The sequence below is a fragment of the Watersipora subatra genome, chromosome 4, assembly GCF_963576615.1.
Source record: "Watersipora subatra chromosome 4, tzWatSuba1.1, whole genome shotgun sequence".
Classification (NCBI taxonomy): domain Eukaryota; kingdom Metazoa; phylum Bryozoa; class Gymnolaemata; order Cheilostomatida; family Watersiporidae; genus Watersipora; species Watersipora subatra.
The window spans coordinates 28083879-28106280 of NC_088711.1; the positions used below are offsets into that span (position 1 = coordinate 28083879).

Consider the following 22402-nt stretch of genomic DNA (forward strand, 5'->3'; position numbering starts at 1 on the left):
ATAGCCAACCATGTGTTTCTTTAAGTACTACTCACATACAATAGCCAATCATGTGTTCCTTTAAGCACTACTCACATACAATAGCCAATCATGTGTTCCTTTAAGTACTACATACTTGCATGGGAGTAGCTAATGATGTGCAAGCAGCCAATCAGATATTCTTTCAATTATCACTCATGACATTAATGAGCAAACCTGGTATCATCAACTTTTTTATTATAATGCTTACCCTGGCAGTTTAGTGTGCTGCGAGGGACTATCAAGTGTAATAACAATACATACAATTATTCCCAAAAGTGTGAAAGTAGTTGATTGGCACAGTTGTTAGAGTGTCAGTGTACTATGCTGAAAGTTGCCTGTTTAAATACTCTATGATGCAATCCTTTTTTCCAGTCTTCGATGGTGGCCTTTAACAGCAAACTTTCACTGAAATGATTGTCAGAGAAATTTGCTCTCCACTCACCCATAAGAGAGATTTGCTAAGCTGCTAGCATCTCTTGTCTAACAAGTTTGTTTGTTACAGTGTTATCAATGGTATGAGGAGTTTCTCACATCGCTGCCAAGAGTTACTGACTCTGCTGACTTCTTCTCAGCCTGCTCTGGTTGGTTTAGCGAAATGGAGCAAAACTGTCCACCTAAGGAGTGGCTAATCTACATAGAGAGCAAACTAGCATGCGTTGATAATGAGCAATATCGGGGGAATGCTGTGGCGCTAATCAAAAGGTAAACATCATGTGACTTCTAGACAGGATTAAGGTCGACAGACCAAACAGTTGGCTGACACCACACTGGTCAATGTTTTGGTATAGAAATTTTCAGCAAGAAATATTGTACAAGTGCATTACAAGCTGAGAAGTTTGCTGATGTTTGATTCACTATGTGTTCTATGACAGGGGTATTTTATAATACGTATACTATATTCTATGAAGGCAGTATTGTATAATAAGTATACTATAGCTGTGCTGCCAGATCATTGGCATGGAAGTTGAGGATTCAAAGTTAATTTCTCTGAGTACTTTTTTAGTTTCGTTAGTCATGAAAAGGATTATCCTTTTTGGTAACTTGTCAAAAGGTGAAAAGTGTGCTCACTGCCTACAGAATTAGCCAATGAGATGCGAGCAATGCAAAAGACCAGTAGCCTGCTGAATCTAGTGTTACCAGCATTGGAAGTATGAGCAGAGTATACCCGTACTTACATTGGTCTAGACTGTAGAATGTCGACCACCCTTTGTAACTACCCTTTAGCCAATTGTCAATTCTAGTGTGTGGAAATTTTTCTCTGCTAGCTGCAATAGCTGCTTAGAGGAATTAAGAACATGCTCATTAAACACAATTTTTCAAAACTGAGATATCTAGGTTTTGCAGTCAGGATATAGCAAGTAATTTTAGCTTCTCGAGGAAGAGAAGCAACTACTGCATTTGAATAAATTAAGTTTAGAGTTCAGTGCGCACTTGGGTTCCAATCATGTAACCCTCATAATTCTAAGAGAAATATACTAATGTTTGCCTTCCTTAGGGTGCTCAATGCTACACAATAAGTGAGTCATGTAGAGTCTTTGATAGCTTATACAATGTAAGTGCACCCAAGATCCTTGCATCTAATCCCACGACCAAACACAAGCGAAGCGATTGGTTGGGAGATTTATGATAAATGCACATGCGCACACAACTCCCGAAAATTATTCATTAACAGCTGTCGCAAACCCTTGTACCGAAATCTCATCAACAAATTTAACCATTTTTGTGTAGAGTCGTTTAAATATAATAACGATACAAAACACATATAAACCTTTTTAAATATGTTACCAAGTCTTTGAAAGGATACCGCAAAACCCTAAAACTAACCCATCTGATCGGATTATGCATAAATAGACAGATTTATTCGGCCTTAAATCGAAATAAAAATTTACAAGCCCATTGTAATTAAAGTTAAGACCGGCATATGAAACGCCGATAAAGCCGTGCGACAGAGAGTAGAAATATTAAGTCGCCAGCATTTTACGAGAAAAACGTGGACATTTCACCAGTCTATAGCATTGTTTAATTGCCGAAAGTTTGTGTAATTAACGTAGACTGTTTGAGGCGTAGATCGATTTACCGGTACGAAAATGTGGTACACAGTTTATCAACCTACGTATTTTGTCCAATTACCGAAGGTTTTTTAAATTATTTAGAACATTAACCAGATTTCTTTACATTTTATCTAAAAGCTAGGGCCAAACTACAGTGCCCTTTGTGACAATAATATTTCTTTATTTCACTCCAGCTTGCAGAAAACATCCAGACACGTGAATGCTAGCGATTGCTTTTTGTTACATATCGCTATATGTTCGAATAGTTTATCAACCTACGTTTTTTGTCCTATTACTGAAGGTTTTTTAAATTATCTAGAACATTAGCCAGGTTTCTTTACATCTTATCTAAAAGCTAGGGCGGAACTACAATGCCCCTTTATGACAAGAATATTTCTTTATTTCACTCCAGTTTGCGGAAAACTTCTAGACGCGTTTTCTAGACACTGTTTTCACCAATATAAATGTATATTTGAAACCCTTAGTACATATAGCTCTAGTGTAACTGCTTGAATTCTTTAATGCACCAATAGGAATAGGTTTTATTCCCACCTAGCCAATAGGAATAGGTTTTATTCCTACCTAGCCAATAGGAATAGGTTTTATTCCCATCTAGCCAATGGAAACAAGTTTTATTCCCACCTAGTCAATAGGAATAGGTTTTATTCCCACCTAGCCAATAGCAATAGGTTTTATTCCCACCTAGCCAATGGGAATACGTTTTATTCCCACCTAGCCAATAGGAATAGGTTTTTCCCACCTAGCCAATAGGAATAAGTTTTATTCCTACCTAGCCAATAGGAATAGGTTTTTCTCACCTAGCCAATAGGAATAGGTTATATTCCCACCTAGGTAATAGGAATAGGTTATATTCCTACCTAGCCAATAGGAATAGGTTATATTCCTATTTAGATATCACATAGGATCGGTCTGGCAACTAAAATGATGTCGAAAAATAAACAGAAATAAATCTGGTAAAAGCAAACGCAGTGATTGAAGAAAGTTGCAAGTTGCATTTATGATTATCTGTTTTTGGCTGCTTTGCATTTGTTGAAGTTGGTGAATAAAATATTCAATGATCATGTTCAATTATTAGCTCCTTATATGGAATTGAAAAAAGTAATAGTAATAATATAGGGAAGAAAAGGGGGCAATAACTACAGTCTCTGAGTGAACCCTCTGTTATCGGTAAGGTGAGGAAGGGAAGGCAAGGGTGAATAATTCTGCTTACCAGGTCAAGCTTTTGAACTTTAAAAGAATGTTAGCTAGGAAATTATATCATTGTAGAATCAGAAAGATTCAGGTAGAGAATGGAGGGAAGTTAAGCTTGTTAGCTGTTAATCGATGGATAGCAGCTCTTGAAGATGGATTTGATGGACTCACAAAGTCATTGGTTAGTATTTATTGATACCCATTGGTTAGTATTTACTGTCACTTATTGTTTAGTCATTGTTGGTTATTGGTTAGTATTTATTGTTAGTCATTAGTTGGTATCTATTGTTAGTCATTGATTAGTATTTATTGTTAGCCATTGATTAGTATTTATTGTTAGTAATGAAGGATAAGGTTTAATCTATTTTTGCTTCTTACTGTCAGCAGAAATGTTACCGTATGTATCTGTGACAGACACCGGTGCAGCAAAATAACCCCTCTGCTCAGTCACCCATAAGAAAAAAAAGCCTACAATCTTCTCGAAAGTTTGGTGCTCCAAAGTTGAGGAGGTCTCGTGATGTTATTGACTCATCTACAGATGATATTGAAGGAACTGTACCGGCAAGATCAAAAAGGCCTACAAGGAGCAGACGATCACCTCCTTCAAAAGTATGTTACCCGTTACAAGACAAAAGTCGTTTAGATTACACAAGCTGTATTTGTTAAACATTTTTGTTATTTTATGCATTTACCTCTCCAGTAAATTGTAGTTTAGGGAGCTTGCTATTTACTGATAACTGTTTACCGCTGTTCTGTCAGAAGGTAATAATTCTTATCTAACAGATATACATTATGTTAATAATAGTCGTTATATTAATTATAGTCGTTATATTAATAATAGTTGTTATATTAATAATAGTCGTTGTATTAATAATAGTCGTTACATTAATTATAGTCGTTATATTAATAATAGTCGTTATATTAATAATAGTCGTTATATTAATAATAGTCGTTGTATTAATAATAGTCGTTACATTAATTATAGTCGTTATATTAATAATAGTCGTTATATTAATAATAGTCGTTATGTTAATAATAGTTGTTATGTTAGTCATATTGTTATGGTAATAATACTTGTTATGTTAACAATACTCGTTAATGTAAGTCAATATCTCAATAATAGCTTTCATGATTCATAAATAAAAACAGAATTATATTTTTGTAAGTATAAATCTTGTTGTATCTGAGCAATTCTTTATTGCAAGTGAGAAGCTCTAGCAGATGTTAATGGCATGTCAAAAGACAAACATTTAGTATTAGTATCTGTTAGTAAATACTGATGGAGACTCAGATTGCAGATATTACAAACTATAGCAGATATTAAAACATGACTGCGTCTTTTGATTGTTTAACCTTACCACTTGAGCAGCATGTATCACGGGCTTACAACTTAGTTCACAGGCAAATAGTTTTTTCAATTTGTAATCAATTTTCTTGTTAAATAAACATAACTGAAAAGGATTCATGGTTTTAGAAATACTTTTTAGAAATACGGTAAATTATATCACCGCATTCATTTAACTATAATACATAGCAACATGACTTAACACTCAAAGGAAATTAAATATATTACACAAGTATATGAGCCATGTGGCACTACAACACCATAAGTAGATGAGTCATGTGGCACTACAACACCATAAGTATATGAGTCATGTGGCACTACAACACCATAAGTATATCAGTCATGTAGCACTACAACACCATAAGTATACGGAGTCAAGTGGCACTACAACACCATAAGTATATGAGTCATGTGGCACTACAACACCATAAGTATATGAGTCATGTGGCACTACAACACCATAAGTATATCAGTCATGTAGCACTACAACACCATAAGTATACGAGTCAAGTGGCACTACAACACCATAAGTATATGAGTCATGTGGCACTACAACACCATAAGTATATGAGTCGTGTGGCACTACAACACCGGTTCATATGTCCTCAAGAAAGCTTTAGATTGTCATGTTGTTAAATTAGTTGCTAGTTGCTCCTAGTAATATTGGCAGTGTCATTTCTGAATACTAAATCACATGTGCTGAGAAACGACAAAAGGCTTTGGAATAGCCCGTCTTTATAAAAATATGGTGGAAAATCATAAAAGTAATGGTATTGATATAAAGTTAGAGAAATACAGTAGACTGAAGTTAAAGAATATTCTAATTAGCTGTTGAGATATAGACCTTCTCTTAAAGTGTACTTTTAATAATATGCTACCAATAGCTCTTTGTATTCATATGCATGTATTCATAGTATGTAATGTTAGAATATAATGCAAATCACTTTGTATTTGTTAAATTTTCTCATCAAATAGTCATTGATTTAAAGTAGTTTGTAGGTGTGACTGTTTTACTGCTTCTTGTGTGTTAAATATTTCACTCCAAGTGAACAGCTTATTGAAACTGCACATCTTCATATTAGATATAATGTTATGAAATGTGAGTTCTGGATAATTTCACAGGAAGTTTCTGTGCAGGAGGCCTACATTGACCTAACCCGGTCCGTCAAGGTACCACTACTCCCGCAAAGCCTTTCTCATGTTAACTTGGAGAAGTTTTTAGAGAACGAGCCAACAGATACAGTTCTTGCTTCTTCCATTCCAGCCGATGGGTTAGAGCAAAGGATTGAAAAGGAGACCAAACTAGGAAAAATAAACATTGAAGAGAGTGTGAGTGCAGACAACTCTCGTTTGTTCAGACTTATCCAGACTGGACGATGTCCAGACGTTGAAAAAGTGCGGACATTAAAAATTGAGTACTGTACATTGCTATATTGCCTATTGCTTATTGTATTGCCTACTGCATTGCTTATTGTAGTGCTTATTGTATTGCTTATTGTATTGCCTATTGTATTGCCAATTGTATTGCCCACTGCAGTATTGTAACAGCCTATATTGTCTTGTGCACATACTTCTTGGCTAACATATGGTACAATATGCGTATACATGAGAGAGTAAAGTATGGTTATACCTGTAATATGGTCCAGTATAATATTAATAACAGTAATAATAACAAACGCAAAATTCAGTACAACAGTCTGGTGGGAAACTCACTCACATGCGTTACTCATGTTGTCTGTCATGAGAGCCACGCATTGATCAAGGTTGTCTTTCTTCGGACAGACACAGCCGTATCGGATAATCGTCCGATACGGCTGTGTCCGATACGCTCTAAACACACCAATCCTTGTGAGTTTAGAGCTTTAGGTCATATATAGTTGCATGGAATCTAAACTATTTTAGTACAGATGCTACAAACTGCCTGATAAGTGTATAATGTAATAATAAGATTCATATTGGAGGTTCCAATAACTAGGAATAGGTACAAGTGTTTGAGTAGCGTTCCTAAGTATTATAGTTATACCAACTCTTTCTTCAGACTTGCTAGCTCGGTTGAATCTGACACTATCATAATAGCATGGCGTTACTCCTGTTTAACCTCCTCTACTCTGTCCTTTTACTCTTCCTGTCTATTCTATCCTGAGTTCTTATCTGGCTTCACACAGCACTTTCACAGAGCACTTTCACAGAGCATTAATTAGTTTGTCTCAAACTGGGGTTTGAACTGAGGCTTTTTAGGAGTAGGCAAGGCATGATATATGACTCAGTGGCTTCTATGATAGGGTGCATGCTACTTAGCATTTGTTTTCATTTTTTTTATTAGTTTTGTAAAAATTAAATAAATGTTTTTGGATCAACAATATATTATGCGGTAAAGTAACCATGACGACAGTATATTTTTTCAACTATGCATGTAACACCAACTACACAAGGAATATATACAAAGCTATAATCTTTTGTTTTCCACATTGTGGACTCTCCTCCTCTATTTTTGTTAACTGCTTTTATCATGTTCAACACCTTGTAGGTGCCTTCTTCAACCAACACATTCCTCATGAGCTTTTCAGCTCTTTCAAAAAACAAAAGGAAGAAAAAGAAATACAGAGTTCGACAAGAGGATGACACTGATGATAGCTGCCCGACACCAATAGACCATCTAAGTGCATCAGGGTATAACACATCTTTTGCTACCCATTCTACTTAATAACTTACTCTGCAACATAATTTGAAGTTGTGGCCACACGTGAAAAATTAGTTCCGAAGGTGTCTAGTTCTTTATTTAACTATAATTGACATTAACACCATTTTTAAACCTGCCCAAGGATCGGGAGCATCAATGTCATTTGTAATGCATGAAATGAGCGGAGGGCAAAGATGCACTAAAGGGACACCATCAATCGTACTCAAAAGAATAAGAAATCAGTTTTGCATTCTTTTTAATTTTTGGTTACTTCCTGTCTTATTGTGTATGTGTCAGTGGTACACAACAAGTGTTGTGTGTAAAACTGACAAGTGTTGTGCGTACCATTAACAAGTGCTGTGTGTAACACTAACGAGTGTTGTGTGTACCACTAACAAGTGCTGTGTGTACCACTAACAAGTGTTGTGTGTACCGCTAACAAGTGTTGTGTACCGCTAACAAGTGTTATGTGTACCACAAACAAGTGTGTTGTGTACCACTAACAAGTGTTATGTGTACCACAAACAAGTGTGTTGTGTACCACTAACAAGTGTTATGTGTACCACAAACAAGTGTGTTGTGTACCACTAACAAGTGTTATGTGTACCACAAACAAGTGTTATGTATACCACAAACAAGTGTTGTGTACCACTATAAAGTACTGCAGTTACATTGCTGTCAATTTGCTGACTAGGTGTGTTTTTATGCCACTGATTTGTTTTTGTCTCAACTTGTATTACTTTTTAATACTTATGCTAGTATATTTTATTACACATATATGTTATATTATATTATATATGTTATATTATATTATATATGTTATATTACACATATATGTTATATTATATTATATATTATGCAAGCGTATATCGTGTTGTGATTTGCTTATGATACTCTTACAGAGCAGTCGTTGCATCTCCCTGCAGTCCATCAGGAACGAACAACTCCTTGGTTGTGCCCCAGAATTATGAGCTACCATACCATCCCATTGACCATAAGAAGAAGTTGGAACAGATTTACAGGAGCAGCAGTCCAACTCTGGAACAGAAACTCGACATGATGGCGTCTCTTATTGAAGATGGTGACGAATCATACTTTCATGTGGAACCAGTTGATAGCTCAATTGGTGTTGCTGATAGGATTGAGACTGTTGGAGTGAACAGTAAGTTACGATTGGCTGTTATACATATAATTAGGTCAGATATGTCATGTGTAGTGTTTTAAACAGCATATAAGTTTTCGTAGACATGACTCAATGAGAGGTTCATACATCTGCTCTTTTGTATATAAATGCACATTTTAGTGAGTTACAAAATGTCTATTGCATCAAATAGCCTCTATTTATGTACATATATGTTATAGACTCTACTGCATCATGTAATCTTTACAAATTGTCACAACCGAGTACGCTTCATGAGAGCTAGTAAAGCAACTGGGCACTAATCGTTCAAAGTAATAACTTATTAATTCTCATAGAATCTTTCAAAGACTGAGTCATTTGTGACTTTCTAAAATCACCAGCTGCTAAGTTTGGGTGGATGCAACTGAGAAATGGCCTAACTTTGAACGTTATGAAGGAAACCTTTGAACATTCTTTACTATAAAGAGCCATGCCGCTGTTTGTCTGTAACTTGGCAACTATTAAAAATATAATTATTAAAAGTTATTATTATTACAAATATTAAAAATAGTAAAAAATATTACTTTTAACAGGATTCAAACCTGTGACTTACGGTAAACTGTTAATCTATATAATCTATATATCGGTGCCAAGTGACTACATTTCTATTTTCTGGAATAATTGTACAGTTAGTTATTACACCTGATGATCTCTCAAGGTGCATCAGACTGCCAGGTACTGACAGGTACTGACAGGTGCTAATACTTTATAATATGTATGTATAATAGTTGTTGAGCTCAACTTCTACTTGTTAATTGTTATGGCACCATTAACCTGTAGTTCTGAAAGCTGGAGTAGTATGTGCTTCTCATTAGCTAACCAAAAACCATGCCAGTACTGGTTATGTCAGATCAAGATATATTTGAAACAGATCACTTGGACCAGCCTTTTTATTTTCTGGTAGGCATTACTTGACTGCAATAAAATGTTGAGAGAGAAATACATGTGCTAATAGCATTACCTGACTGCAATAGAATGTTGAGAGAGAAATACATGTGCTAATAGCATTTCTTGACTGCAATAGGATGTTGAGAGAGAAATACATGTGCTAATAGCATTACTTGACTGCAATAGAATGTTGAGAGAGAAATACATGTGCTAATAGCATTACTTGACTGCAATAGAATGTTGAAAGAGAAATACATGTGCTAATAGCATTACTTGACTGCAATAGAATGTTGAAAGAAAAATACATGTGCTAATAGCATTTCTTTACTGCAATAGGATGTTGAAAGAGAAATACATGTGCTAATAGCATTACTTGACTGCAATAGAATGTTGAGAGAGACATACATGTGCTAATAGCATTACTTGACTGCAATAGAATGTTGAAAGAGAAATACATGTGCTAATAGCATTTCTTTACTGCAATAGGATGTTGAAAGAGAAATACATGTGCTAATAGCATTACTTGACTGCAATAGAATGTTGAGAGAGAAATACATGTGTTAATAGCATTACTTGGCTGCAATAGAATGTTGAAAGAGAAATACATGTGCTAATAGCATTACTTGACTGCAATAGAATGTTGAGAGAGAAATACATGTGCCAATAGCATTACTTGGCTGCAATAGAATGTTGAAAGAGAAATACATGTGCTAATAGCATTACTTGACTGCAGTAGAATTTTGAGAGAGAAATACATGTGCTAATAGCATTACTTGGCTGCAATAGAATGTTGAGAGAGAAATACATGTGCTAATAGCATTACTTGGCTGCAATAGAATGTTGAAAGAGAAATACATGTGCTAATAGCATTACTTGGCTGCAATAGAATGTTGATATTTCAAGGCAGCAATGTTCATACTAAGAGCATAGACCTGGTTATTATGTAACGATTATTGCATTCAGAATAATGGTTTAGTTTAATTTATTTAAGTGGGTTTACACTTTTCCTTGTACAGATGTTGAATGTACGAACCAAGTAGGGAGACTGACCCCAGGAAACATTTCACGAGAGCTATCAGCAGACGTGACACATTCGGAGCACATCTACCACTGGCTCAGAAGGCAAAATAATGAGAACTTCATTTCCAGGTTTGCTACCACTTTATCTGGCTTGATCTCACCAACTAGGCGATAGTCTCAAGGCCTGAATACACAAGCAATCCATTCGTTATAACAATATTTTGAGTTGTCAGAAATGTAATCATATGGTAGAAAAATCATAACTGTCATAACAATCATTATTGTAGCTTCTTATGTTTCGAATCTGGCCAGTAGGTAGCAGCTTAGCTGAATGCCTCTCAACTAGTGATTCAATTAATCCACATTTCAGAAAAAAACTTAAGATTAGACTCGGCGCATTCAATTTTTCCCACTAACATTGTTTTCCCATTGCAAACAGAGAAAGACTTGGGCTAGTGTTTATAGCTGCTAATTTTTTCATACTTTACATTATATTTTGCGCCTTTGTGTTTGGGTCTTTACCTTTAGGTTTTCCATGCTATGCTATAGAATATGCTTTTTCCTTGCTGATGAAGTGCGGAGTGCTGAAACGTAAAAATGGCTCAGTTATTGAGGATAGAGAGCAAAAACTGAACCGCTAGATTGAGCACTACAGTGAACTTTACGGTTTTTCTGGGATGCTGATTATGATTGCATCGACAAACTGCCAAATCTTCCAATTTGTCAGAATTTAGATGTACAACCTGACCTTGCTGAAATAGTCAGTGCAATCAGGAATCGTCGACCTAGCAAAGCTGCAGATATTGATGCAATTCCTCCTGAGCTTCTGAGAGCAGGATCTGACTCCCTATTCCAACACATCCACCTCCTTATCTGCAAGTGCTGGGCTACCAAGATAGTACCCCAGGAATTTAAAGATGCAAAACTCTCCACTCTGTATAAAAACAAAGGGGATCGTGGAGACAGCAACAATTATCGAGGTATCTCTCTTCTTAGTGTTACAGGAAATTTGCTGGCAAGAGTCCTGCTTAGCTAACTACAAACAACTGCTGAAGATGTGCATCTTCAATCACAGTGTGGTTTCAGAGCTAAAAGATCAACAACTGACATGATATTTGCGGTTCGCCAGCTCCAAGAAAAGTCTAGGGAACAACGTGAGCCTCTATATCTAGCTTTCGTTAACCTGACCAAGGCTTTTGATTTTGTGGATCGAGAATCACTATTTACAGTCCTCAGAAAGAGTAGATGTCCGCCCATACTTTTATCTCTGATCAGGTCTTTTCATACTGGTATGAAAGCTCAAGTTCAATTTGAGGGCGAACTGTCAAATGGTTTTCCTGTAAAAAGAGGTGTCAAGCAAGGACCCGTTGTTGCACCCACTCTTTTTGTTATCTATTTCTCATATGTCTTTAGAGTCACCAATCAACACCTGCACCCATAATGTGGTGTCTTTCTGTTGACCAGACATGATGGCAACTTCTTCAACCTGGCTAAATTCAAAGCTAGCTCCAAGACCAAAAAGTACATCATCCGAGAATTATTGTATACAGATGATGCTGCTCTCTGTGCCGCCTCCCAAGATGACCTCTAGTTATTGCTCAACCATTCCTCAGAAGCGTGCAGTCATTTTGGATTACACATCAGTTTGAAGAAGACTGTGTGACTTTGTCTCAATCTAATGAGGCCAACATATTCTCAATTGACGAAACAGTTCTTCAAGATGTTGATAAAATCACATCTCTTAAATCCTATCTTACAAAGAATACCACTTTGGACCATGAAATCTCAAAAAGACTGGGTCAGTACATCATCGATTTTTGGCAGGCTCACCGGGCGTGTTTGGAAAAACAAGCACCTCTGTGTCAAAAACAAAGCTCGTGTGTATAAAGCCTGCGTTCTCAGTGTTTTTCTCAATGGTGCAGAGACGTCAGCAACTTACAGACCACAAGAATCCAAGCTCAGTGCATTTCACACCAGAAGCCTCAGGTTTATCCTTGGAAAAACCTGAAAAGATAAACTCACTAATGAAGACCTCTTCAGGCTGACTGGATCTGCTCCTCTTTTTACCAGACTGAAGTTCATTAGACTCCATTGGGCTGTTCATGTCAAACGTATGCCAGCTGACAGAATTCCTCATCAGCTTCTTCCTGGTGTACTGGAGAACAGAACCCGTCTAATTGTCTGACCACGTCTGCGATTTAAAGACGTACCTAAACGAGATCTCAAAGATTTAACATTGACCCTAATGCCTGGACGTCTGTATCTAAGAACAGAGTTTAATGGAGGACTAAACTTTACTCAGGCAGTAAGGCTGACACACAAAAAGTCTTTAGGAAACTCCTGATAAGGAAATAGGGAACATGAGAAAACACTACCAAGCATTGTCATTACATGACAGAAGCATGCCACTACATAATAGACCGATTGCCGAGTTAGATAATTTGATGTTTTTGGTGATTTATCATCACAGCTAATATTTGAGCAATTAAATTTTCTGTATTTGAACTTTGTAGTATGGTAGACCTGAGAAGTATACACGCACTTTAATCTTGTTGCCTAGTAATATGATTTTATATAGTACATTGACACACGTCTATGGAATTGGTACAGTTGAATGGTAATCTGTATACTGGTTAGTTTGAAGATTGACATAGCTAGTTACAGTTTTGACAGTACATTATTCTTATGCATAGAGAGATTCAAGAAGACGAGGAAGGAGAAAACAACTCATTGAAAGAATGCATCCAAAGAGCTGAGAAAATACTTCAGGTAGCTGTAGCTGTAGCTGTGGTTTTTACTTTTCATACCATAAATACCATACTTATAGTATGCTTCCACTACAATCTCAAGGTTGATCTTCCGTAACCTCATGGCTTTTTAAGGATTTCTCTTCCTATATAATTTTTGGCAGATCAGTAAACTAACAGTAGGAATTGAAAAAAAGGAGATTTATTACTGATTGTGTGGTTAACTGATCTGATTGCATTAGCTGTCACTTCTTCGTCACAAAAAAGCAATGGATAAATATTTAAACAAAACAGTATTTTAGCAAATATCTCTTATGAATAAAAATTCCCAATAGTATATAACATTGTACAACAGCTTACATGTCTAAAGCTAGTGAAGTATAAGATTATGCTCTAGAGTCCAGAATATTGGCAATGTATATACATAGAGCTGACATGTACATCAGATACAATGTATATACATGGAGCTGACATGTACATCAGATCAATGCATATACATAGAGCTGACATGTACATCAGATACAATGTATATACATAGAGCTGACATGTACATCAGATACAATGTATATACATAGAGCTGACATGTACATCAGATACAATGTATATACATAGAGCTGACATGTACATCAGATACAACGTATATACATAGAGCAGACATGTACATCAGAGACAATGACTGATTCAGGTATATCTATGAACTATTAGTACACTTTTCTGATTTTAGCCTTGCATTTTATTCAACTTCCTCATATGACCGGACATTTCCTTGAGTTTATACCATGTTTATATCACCAGTAACTTGATTGCAGTGGTTGGTTAGCAGATTTACATGTAAATAAGAGTATTTGACATAAGTATTTACATTTGTATATAAGAGTATTGATAGCTAAAAATTGACTACGGGAAACAGTTTACAGATTTGGTTTGGTTTATTTTTTTACATTTAGGAAGACATTCCGAATTGTTCTAATAATCATGTGCAACACCAGCACTTCAATGGACAGTCGCCAGAAGATCTCATCAGAGGTAACAATGATGTCATCAGTAAGTCAGGAGATTCAGGGATAACAGAACTTACGACAAGAGACACCATCTTATCTAACAGTAAGTTCGCAAATACTGCATATCAAAATATTTTCTCCCTCATCTGCTAATGTATGATATTAAAAGAAAAAAGATGAAACATTTCAACAGACACCAGATAAAAGCCGAGCTAAGTGTTATCTTCTCCTACAGTAAATCTATGATGTTGTTTTGTACTACATATATATCTGTAATAGTCTTGGCCACGAGCCATGCCGCTTTGCAGAAGCTATGTTTTCATGATCAACATGATGCTACTATAGAACGAACTTGTGGTATTATAGGATGTTACATTGCCTTATATAATAAACCTAGCTAATGTTATTATTTTATATTATTGTATAAAAGTTATTTAGATTTTTTCAGCTCTGTACAATAGCATTGTTTGTTGTGTAGTTTATTAAAAATTGAATTTTAACAAGTTGAAAACTGAATGCTAATTTCTTTATATATAACTTTTTCCTGTTTTCTGATGTCGTTTATAGATGTTTTGTCGTATGTTACATGAATTTTATAAGGTACTGTTGATGATGTCATCGCTTGGAAATTCCGGCAACATTAATCAGAGATTTCCCTTTTATGTGTGTAATGTATTTATGCTATCACCTTATAAATATTTTAGGAAAATGGGTTTCTAACTGGAAAACTCTCTGCAATACGAAATATGATATACGAGTATGTGTTATACTTGGTGTGAATATATAATTTTAAAATACCTTTATTATTCGGTTGAGGTATTTACACTGACATCATATTTTGCAGGTCATCATCGATACGCGAGCAAGGAAAGTGGATTAGAGAGTGACATAACAGGATACACAATGACCAGCTCAGAACACAACACGAGGCCACGGCAAGTACCTCCGTTATGGCTCAATAAGTCATACACACGAGCGTTCCGAACTCCTCAACATAGCAGGGCTTCTAGACATCAACAATCCATGCCACTTGCGGAGACGGTGACTGCAGTTACTCCTTAAATGTACGGGAGGGCTTCAGGCACTGAGGGATCGGTTGTCCATTAACCAGCACAGTGCTGAGGTTGCCCAAGAAAAGCTACAAGTGCAGCAGCGCGACACTTGATGTGAGGTTTACTAGAGAATTAAATTGTCTCTCAGGTCTATCAAATAGAGCGTATTCCAGTGAATTATCCATTAGTAGCTTTATGTAGCTGTTTGTGATAGTTGATTGACATTGTAAACTGTTTTTCAAAAGATAGTGAAGTTTCGCTATTAGCATAGGAGATAAGTTGCTGGGCAGAAGGTTTCTATGAGCTCACTCTTTTCGTTATTAATGTGTCGTTAGATAACTGCGCTGTAGAAGATTTTGCCCTGCTCATTGTAAAATCTCTGACTGCCAATATTGGTGAATGCATTTTTAATTTTTTATTAACAATAGATGTTACGTATTTTGTTTTTAATGGTTTTGATATGTATAGATACAGAATATTGCTTAAAACCTGTCTGCCATTGTGTTTCTTGTTCCGCTATCACCTTCAACCGTCCATATATCTTGCATATTGATACATGTTTGTATATTTAAGCCATAGCTGATATGCATGATGAGAAAGCTTTTGCAAATGTTACTGTTATATATTTACACTTACTAGAAACTGACATTAATAAATTCCTTAAGATCCTTGTATTTTTATTATCTTAGTATATAACTCTCTACTACAATGGATACAAAAAGTTCTACAAGGAAATTATTTGACTCAAATACAGCTGTTGAACTTATTGTAATAGTCTAATGCCACTCATAGTTTGTCATCTAGAAATCAACTAAGAAAGATGGTTAATTATTATATCAGCTCGTTATTCAGAAGAAAACAGAGATCAAAAATATATTACGGATATCAAAAGCATAACGAGAAACATAGAATAAAATGTTTTCAAGGTACTGAGTGCCAAGGTGCATACATTGACACTGGAATTAGTAAGTTCCCATGACAATTATGTGACTTATCAGCGTAGGAATGACTATAAGACAGTATGCTCTATTGACAGTTTGGATTGACAATTAATAAATCTTTGTAGATTTTTGTTAACAGAGACCTGGTATGGGCTCCCTTATGCGAATGTTACGCTACTAATTTTGGAAGCATTTGGTACCGCACTGTTACCATGAAGCGCTGTTATCGATTCAAACATTGGCTGGTAAAACTTGTGACCCGCCTCATTCTGTACGTTTGCATTTATGTATTTGGATTTACCGGTATCTAAAACAGCGGCTGGACATGGCTCCGATTCCTTTGGTACATAGTCGAGACGGTACATAGTATTTCCATCGAATGGACCCGTCTGCGCTTGATTCACGTCTGGTTTGAAGCTGCGTGGAACATCTAAAGGTTTAGGGGTATAGTGAGCTTTGACTGTGGAAATACCCTCAAATGGTGCTTCTGGTGCGTTGTAGTCAGGTCTCATGGCTGGTTTGGTTCTGTCACCGAGTGGCCATTTTCTGAAGTCTTCTTTGTTTGTCGTCCTGTCTTCAAAGTTGGCAGTGACTGGTCGTCGTTCCGCTGGTTTCCTTGCCAAAGTCTTGATCAACGGTTTTCTAAAATGATGAAATAAGATGTTATAGCGTGCTATTCAGTCACACAATATTGTTATAAAAATCGGAGTTGAGAAAATAGTTGTTTATCTTTAACTCACTTGTCAAATTCAATCTGGGTGGTAGTACGCATGTCCATATCACCAGCTGGCTTAGTCCACTCATCAGGCCTGAATGCAGGAGGCCGAGAGAGTGGCCACTTGATGTAGTCATTTCTATTAGTTGTATTGTCACTAAGAGGCTCTGAAGATCTAAATGCAGTTCCTTCAGGTTTGAAGGAGTCTGCCCTACCCGCTGCCTTTGGTCCATAGTCTAGTTTGTGCGTAGTTAAATCTGCCAAAATTCAAGAAATGACATGAGTTTTTTTAATTTGTCAATCGTCAAACTGACTGTCTTGATATCTGATGTAAAAATTAAAGCTGGAATTATGTTTTTTGTTTTAGCTTTGCAAAATTACATAAGGTGTTATTTAGCTTCAAACATGGCAAACAGCAACTGCATTTTGAAAAGTTGGTTATAATGCTTTTATGAGCAAAGATGAAGGAATTAAACAAAGGAGGTAATATGATAAGGAGTAAAACGAAATAAACATAAACACAATAGCATACCATCTAGAGGTGCGGCAGGTCCTTTGTAACATTCCTTCTCTTTTGGAGGCTTCATTTCCATTGGATGTTTGATATATTCATCTCGGTAACCTGTCCTCCCATCAAATGGATCCTTGGGACCGTGCGCCCCCTCATCGGGTCTTAGATTCTGGCGCATAGAAAAAGGGTGCTTGTGGTAGTCCGACTTGTATGTTGGTTCTCCCTCAAACGGTGCGTCAGGTGCACTGTACATGTTGGGGTCATGGTAAAGCTTTTTCTCTGGTAGAGACCATTTTCTATAGTCAGCTAAAATACAATTTATTGAAATTGATAGCAATAATATTTTTAACTGGTGTTACAAACACTTAGGTAAGAGAAGATAAATCTTTACTTTAAAAGTTTGGAACGTTCAGTGACGAATATTGATAAAAACTTTATTTAATGTCTTTAACAGCTATAAAAGCTTGGATAAAATACATGTTGAAAAACCAACAATGGTCTCATTTTGTTATGCTACAAAGCAACTAGTTTTTCAATTTTTTAAGACAGACTAAAAACTGTTTATCCATCTTACATTTGTATGTTGGGTCACCCTCAAATCTTCCTTGAACTTTCCTAGCATCATTTCTTTTAATGGCCTTGGGCGGTGCCATATCTTTAGGAGTAAATTCCTTCTTGTAGGAGGTCATTGTATCAATATCACCATCTGGTTTCAGGTATTGATCAGGCTGTCTAAAGATTGGCCGCTGACCCGAGTGCTTTATGTAGTCGACCCTGCAAGCAAAATCTTTGTTCAATATCACATATTTTCTTATGAAATGATACACAATGATCTTAGATTTGCACAATGGAAAGTATGGTTACCGCTTATAAACAAACAACAACAGAGGCTACTATTGCTTGTTTACAATTGTTCAATGGAGCGAAAAGAGCAAAAGCCATTTTCTTTTGGTTGACACGCGTACGTTAACAATACAACTAATCACACCTCTGCGTTGTTTTATCTGATATTGGTCCGCTGTTTTTGATTGGCTGATAAGCTGGTTTAAAGTTGGGTGGGCGTCCAGCATCTTTCTTTTTGTATTCTTCACGATACTCAGAAAATGCACACGGTCCATTGTGTTTTCCACCAAGAGGTCTGTGAGGGCATCTGTGTCGTCTACAAACACAGACAAGAATGATGTTACTTAGTAGGTATCCTGTTCTCATTATGAGCAAGTAGTGAAATAAGTTGCAACTTCCTGTAACAAAATAGACGCTCAACTTTTATGCTTTGGGTTAACTCGATAAAATTTTGGAACATCTACATATAACCATAAAACCTGCTGAGATGAAAATAATTTAATTTTTATGAAAGCCATGATAATACATAATATAATATAATGATGATAATACGATATATAATTGTTACAGTGAGTTTCTGCTATATTTACAAAACATTGTTGTTGTCAAGGAGCTACAACGTCACACAAACTCTAGACAATAAGATGATATGTTTTTTGAAAGCCTGACTGCACTCAAATCAAAAGCTATGTCGTAGAGAGTTCATGACAATTCTGATCAATAATCAATTATCACTGAGTTGATTAATCCCAGTTAGAAAAAAGCACTAGGCTGCCTGTGCGTAGTCCTTACTCTCCTGGCAACGATGAACAACATTGACTTTCATGTGTTTAATGATAGCAAATGCTACTTGTGTACATATTCTTAATAATTTGGTGTTCTTTCAATTATTTTGATTTCAATTGAAGTAGCCATTTAAATAATCATTATAAATTTCTAGCTAATTGCCTCTTGTATGACTCCAAATATTTTAATTGCTCTCACAATAGCTACTAGCTAGCTAGCTAGTCACAATAGCTACTAGCTAGCTAGCTAGTCACAATATTGCTAGCTACTCCTTAAAAGATTGTAAGTTTATTTAATTCACAATTTAGCTTAAATTTGTAAAAAAGTAACATTTTTACGAATTCAAGCTAGCAACAAAATATTAATACATAATGGTTATTATGGATTAAGATTTTGTTGATGCCAAGTTCATATATGAATGCATGTATGTTCTATGTAGATATTCATGACTCCTACAGCTGATCTATTAAAATGTCTTAATCAATTCTTCATTAGTAAGTATGATTCATTTGGTTTAGATTGGTTTGATAGATTTGGTTTGGATTACATTAGCATTTGATAGCTGGTGCACACACAATAAACTCTGCTGTGCTGATCAAATTTCAATTGCCTAGATAGCTAATATCACTTAAAAAATCTTTTCAGCTCTGTATAGTTGATACAGTATACAGAATGCGCAAGTTTTGAAGACCAGTTTACAATTATTAAAACATTATTTTGAATATTGTGTTGTAAGCATTCTTTGCTATCTCTTTATAATAAAGATATTATAAACTGAGCCATAATTACTGGCTAACATGTTTCCAACAAGGCTATGATAGCAAGCAAAGATCAAGTGCCTAAAAGCAATGATATACAACCCAATGGGTTGTATATCATTGCTAAAAGGGAATTGAAAAGTTTTAGCAATTTTAGACCTTTATGACACAATAAAAAAATGAGCTATAACATAACCTCACAACTTTGGCACTCAATCTAGTAAAGTAAACGAAGCGTTTAATTCCAGATTTTATGGTGTAGTATGATAAATATAACGATCAAGAAAAGAGTAATGACTGACAACTTTGCTAGTTATATAATTAGTAGCTGCAATCTAAATTTAATATTTGTAACTATAAGTAAATTGCAAAAACATAATAAATTCACAAATAGCCTAAACTAATGTATCTAGACTACTAAAGTAGGCATCCACAGCAAATTAGAATGGTATAAGTTGATTAACTATGACGAACTTACCCGCAGACACAAATCTGGCATATACATCTTTTCACCATGATGAGATCGAAAGAGTTAGCTTGGTTTTCTACAAATGTTTCAGGGTCATCTGAGAAGACTGTTTGTTTTGACTTGGTTACTCACTTTTTACAAAACAATGACAGTCATTGATTGAAGAACGGTGTGCATGGCTAACTTTTGTTGCTAGGCAAATGTTTACGTTGGCTTCCTAGCAACGACGATTGGAGGTTGCAACTATATGTTCAAAGGTTTACAACTTTGTGATGTTTGCTCAAATTTTTATTTCAATATATAAAATATTAATAAATATTTAAAAAACACAACACATGCAAAATTTGAGACATTGTTGACATGTTTACAAACATGTTAGGAATCGCCGTCTCGGTGAGTTCATTGGCAAACGCCAATTTAATTGGCCGGTTTCCAAACAGCAGAAAGCTTGTGGGCGTTATCTCCTGTAAATAAAATTACTTGTAGCCTTGTTGTGTAGGTGTAATGCCTTTGGGCAAAATCACTTGTCGGCGTATACTCTCATAGGCGCAATATTCTGTAGGATACCCAATCGGATAGCGTTTCACTGGAGACTCAGAGGCTTCACTGAATCCGCTTGGGTCACAAACCTCCGTAGATATATCTTATTATCGCTTAATTTTTTGTGAACTGATGATTTTTAAATATGCCGATTGTTGTTCACTCCCAACATATATACGCAACTGATTTTTATCAGAGCCGTATAGCTTCCCTTGAAGCTATACGGCTCTGACTCACCATACCTGATGAGTTATTCAACAATACATTTTAGTTTAAATAACGTTAAGCATATACACAAATCCAGTTGAACGTTGCGAACAAACTGTATTGGGTATATTATTAATCTTCAAGACAATTCAATCGGATTTTAGTAAAATTTTGCTTTGTTGGGTTGGCTTAGTTTAGATTCGTTTTAAAGGTAGTTTAAAGATAAGTTCCTGAAAAATTGTTCAACTGATTCTTTTTCGATAGAATATTATTAGGAGGTTTTTGACGATTTTCTTTTATTCAGTCGCAAAATTTATTGCCATTCGTCGAAACTGGCAATACAATTTGAGAAATAGATACTGGTTATTTGTTACAAACATAATCGCATCCTACAAATAACGCAGGTTTCGTTTCTCCAATGTTATTTGATATATCGGTTCTAGAATAGCTAGTGTATCGCTTTTTACATGGGATTCGGTACCGTTTTGTCGCTATGTAATATCAGTGCTATTCGTGTCGCCAACTACGTGATCAATTGAAAAGTTTTTGTAGTGTTTTTCTAGGAGGATATTCAACGATCTAAGATTTTACAAGACAGAACAATACAAACGTTTATAAGTGTGATTTTGATTAAAAATTTTGTATCTTAATAGTTTTTAGATTCTCTTCCAGTAATGGTTATTATTTTCACACAACTGTGTCTAATTTTGTTGTTTTTACCAAAAGTAATGGTCTGATCAACCTGTAGTACTATAGCATTTGTAGAATTCATTACATAGGTCATTACCTCATCAAGATCGCAATTTTGTGTGTAGATATATTTAAGTAAAATAGTATAAAGCTGAACACAGATTGGGCATGACTAGCAAGTGCTTATTTGGGCATGACTAGCATGATTGGGCATGACTAGCAAAGCACTATTTCAAATCAATCAAGGCAACAAATCCCACAAGTTTTGTTGTCTAGTAGCGCTTATTAGAAATCACGATATCCTTAACTTTTGGGTTGAACTGTTTTTGTTAGAGCATAACACGTAATTATCACATGTGTCATTGCAGATTACTTGACATACTATAAATACTGGAACAGATATTAATGGGGCATTCAATATTTCAAAGCTTCACTGTGCACATCAGATAGAAGAATACATCTACAATCCTCTACAACAATAGGATCTCTCTTAATTGGATTAGCAAACTAAATATCATTGTCAGGTCATATGACGGCGAGACTTTTTCCGAACTCATAACATAACTACTACTCGGAGACAGTTTTTTGTGATGGCACATTTAATTAAGGGAAATTTGATTTTTCTTACATTATTAATTTCCAATGTCTGCTTTATGAAAGTAAGAATTTTTTATTTTAGCCGTGCAAAGTTGATAAGCTGTTTTTCTTTATTTATATCACCATATGAAATATCGTTAGGTATACG

The 22402-nt window shown here is 35.6% G+C and overlaps 2 protein-coding genes across 2 annotated transcripts; one reads left to right on the plus strand and one right to left on the minus strand.

Moving 5' to 3' along the window:
* Positions 1 to 616: 616 nt before the first annotated feature.
* Positions 617 to 15777, plus strand: LOC137394112 (uncharacterized). The gene is made up of 10 exons (XM_068080831.1): positions 617 to 723; positions 3360 to 3465; positions 3699 to 3893; positions 5752 to 5958; positions 7157 to 7299; positions 8212 to 8471; positions 10394 to 10526; positions 13091 to 13166; positions 14092 to 14248; positions 14990 to 15777. Exons 1-10 carry the CDS (start codon positions 617 to 619, stop codon positions 15205 to 15207), a joined length of 1602 nt encoding a protein of 533 aa, XP_067936932.1. The 3' UTR covers positions 15208 to 15777.
* Positions 15778 to 15873: 96 nt separating this feature from the next.
* Positions 15874 to 20410, minus strand: LOC137393244 (stabilizer of axonemal microtubules 2-like). Its single transcript, XM_068079703.1, has 6 exons — positions 20230 to 20410; positions 18353 to 18523; positions 17939 to 18138; positions 17386 to 17670; positions 16879 to 17110; positions 15874 to 16780 (listed from the first exon to the last, which is right to left on the minus strand). Exons 1-6 carry the CDS (start codon positions 20265 to 20267, stop codon positions 16297 to 16299), a joined length of 1410 nt encoding a protein of 469 aa, XP_067935804.1. The 5' UTR covers positions 20268 to 20410; the 3' UTR covers positions 15874 to 16296.
* Positions 20411 to 22402: the final 1992 nt, after the last annotated feature.

What these genes read in the sequence shown, in the direction of transcription:
- LOC137394112 (XM_068080831.1), top strand. Translation starts at nt 617, where the DNA reads ATGGAGCAAAACTGTCCACCTAAGGAGTGGCTAATCTACATAGAGAGC. An exon ending in GACCATCTAAGTGCATCAGG is followed by an intron (nt 7,300 to 8,211) that starts GTATAACACATC and finishes ATACTCTTACAG; the next exon opens with AGCAGTCGTTGCATCTCCCT. An exon ending in AATGAGAACTTCATTTCCAG is followed by an intron (nt 10,527 to 13,090) that starts GTTTGCTACCAC and finishes TCTTATGCATAG; the next exon opens with AGAGATTCAAGAAGACGAGG.
- LOC137393244 (XM_068079703.1), bottom strand. Translation starts at nt 20,267, where the DNA reads ATGGTGAAAAGATGTATATGCCAGATTTGTGTCTGCGG. An exon ending in TCAGATAAAACAACGCAGAG is followed by an intron (nt 18,139 to 18,352) that starts GTGTGATTAGTT and finishes TTTTGCTTGCAG; the next exon opens with GGTCGACTACATAAAGCACT. An exon ending in GGGTGACCCAACATACAAAT is followed by an intron (nt 17,671 to 17,938) that starts GTAAGATGGATA and finishes ATTGTATTTTAG; the next exon opens with CTGACTATAGAAAATGGTCT.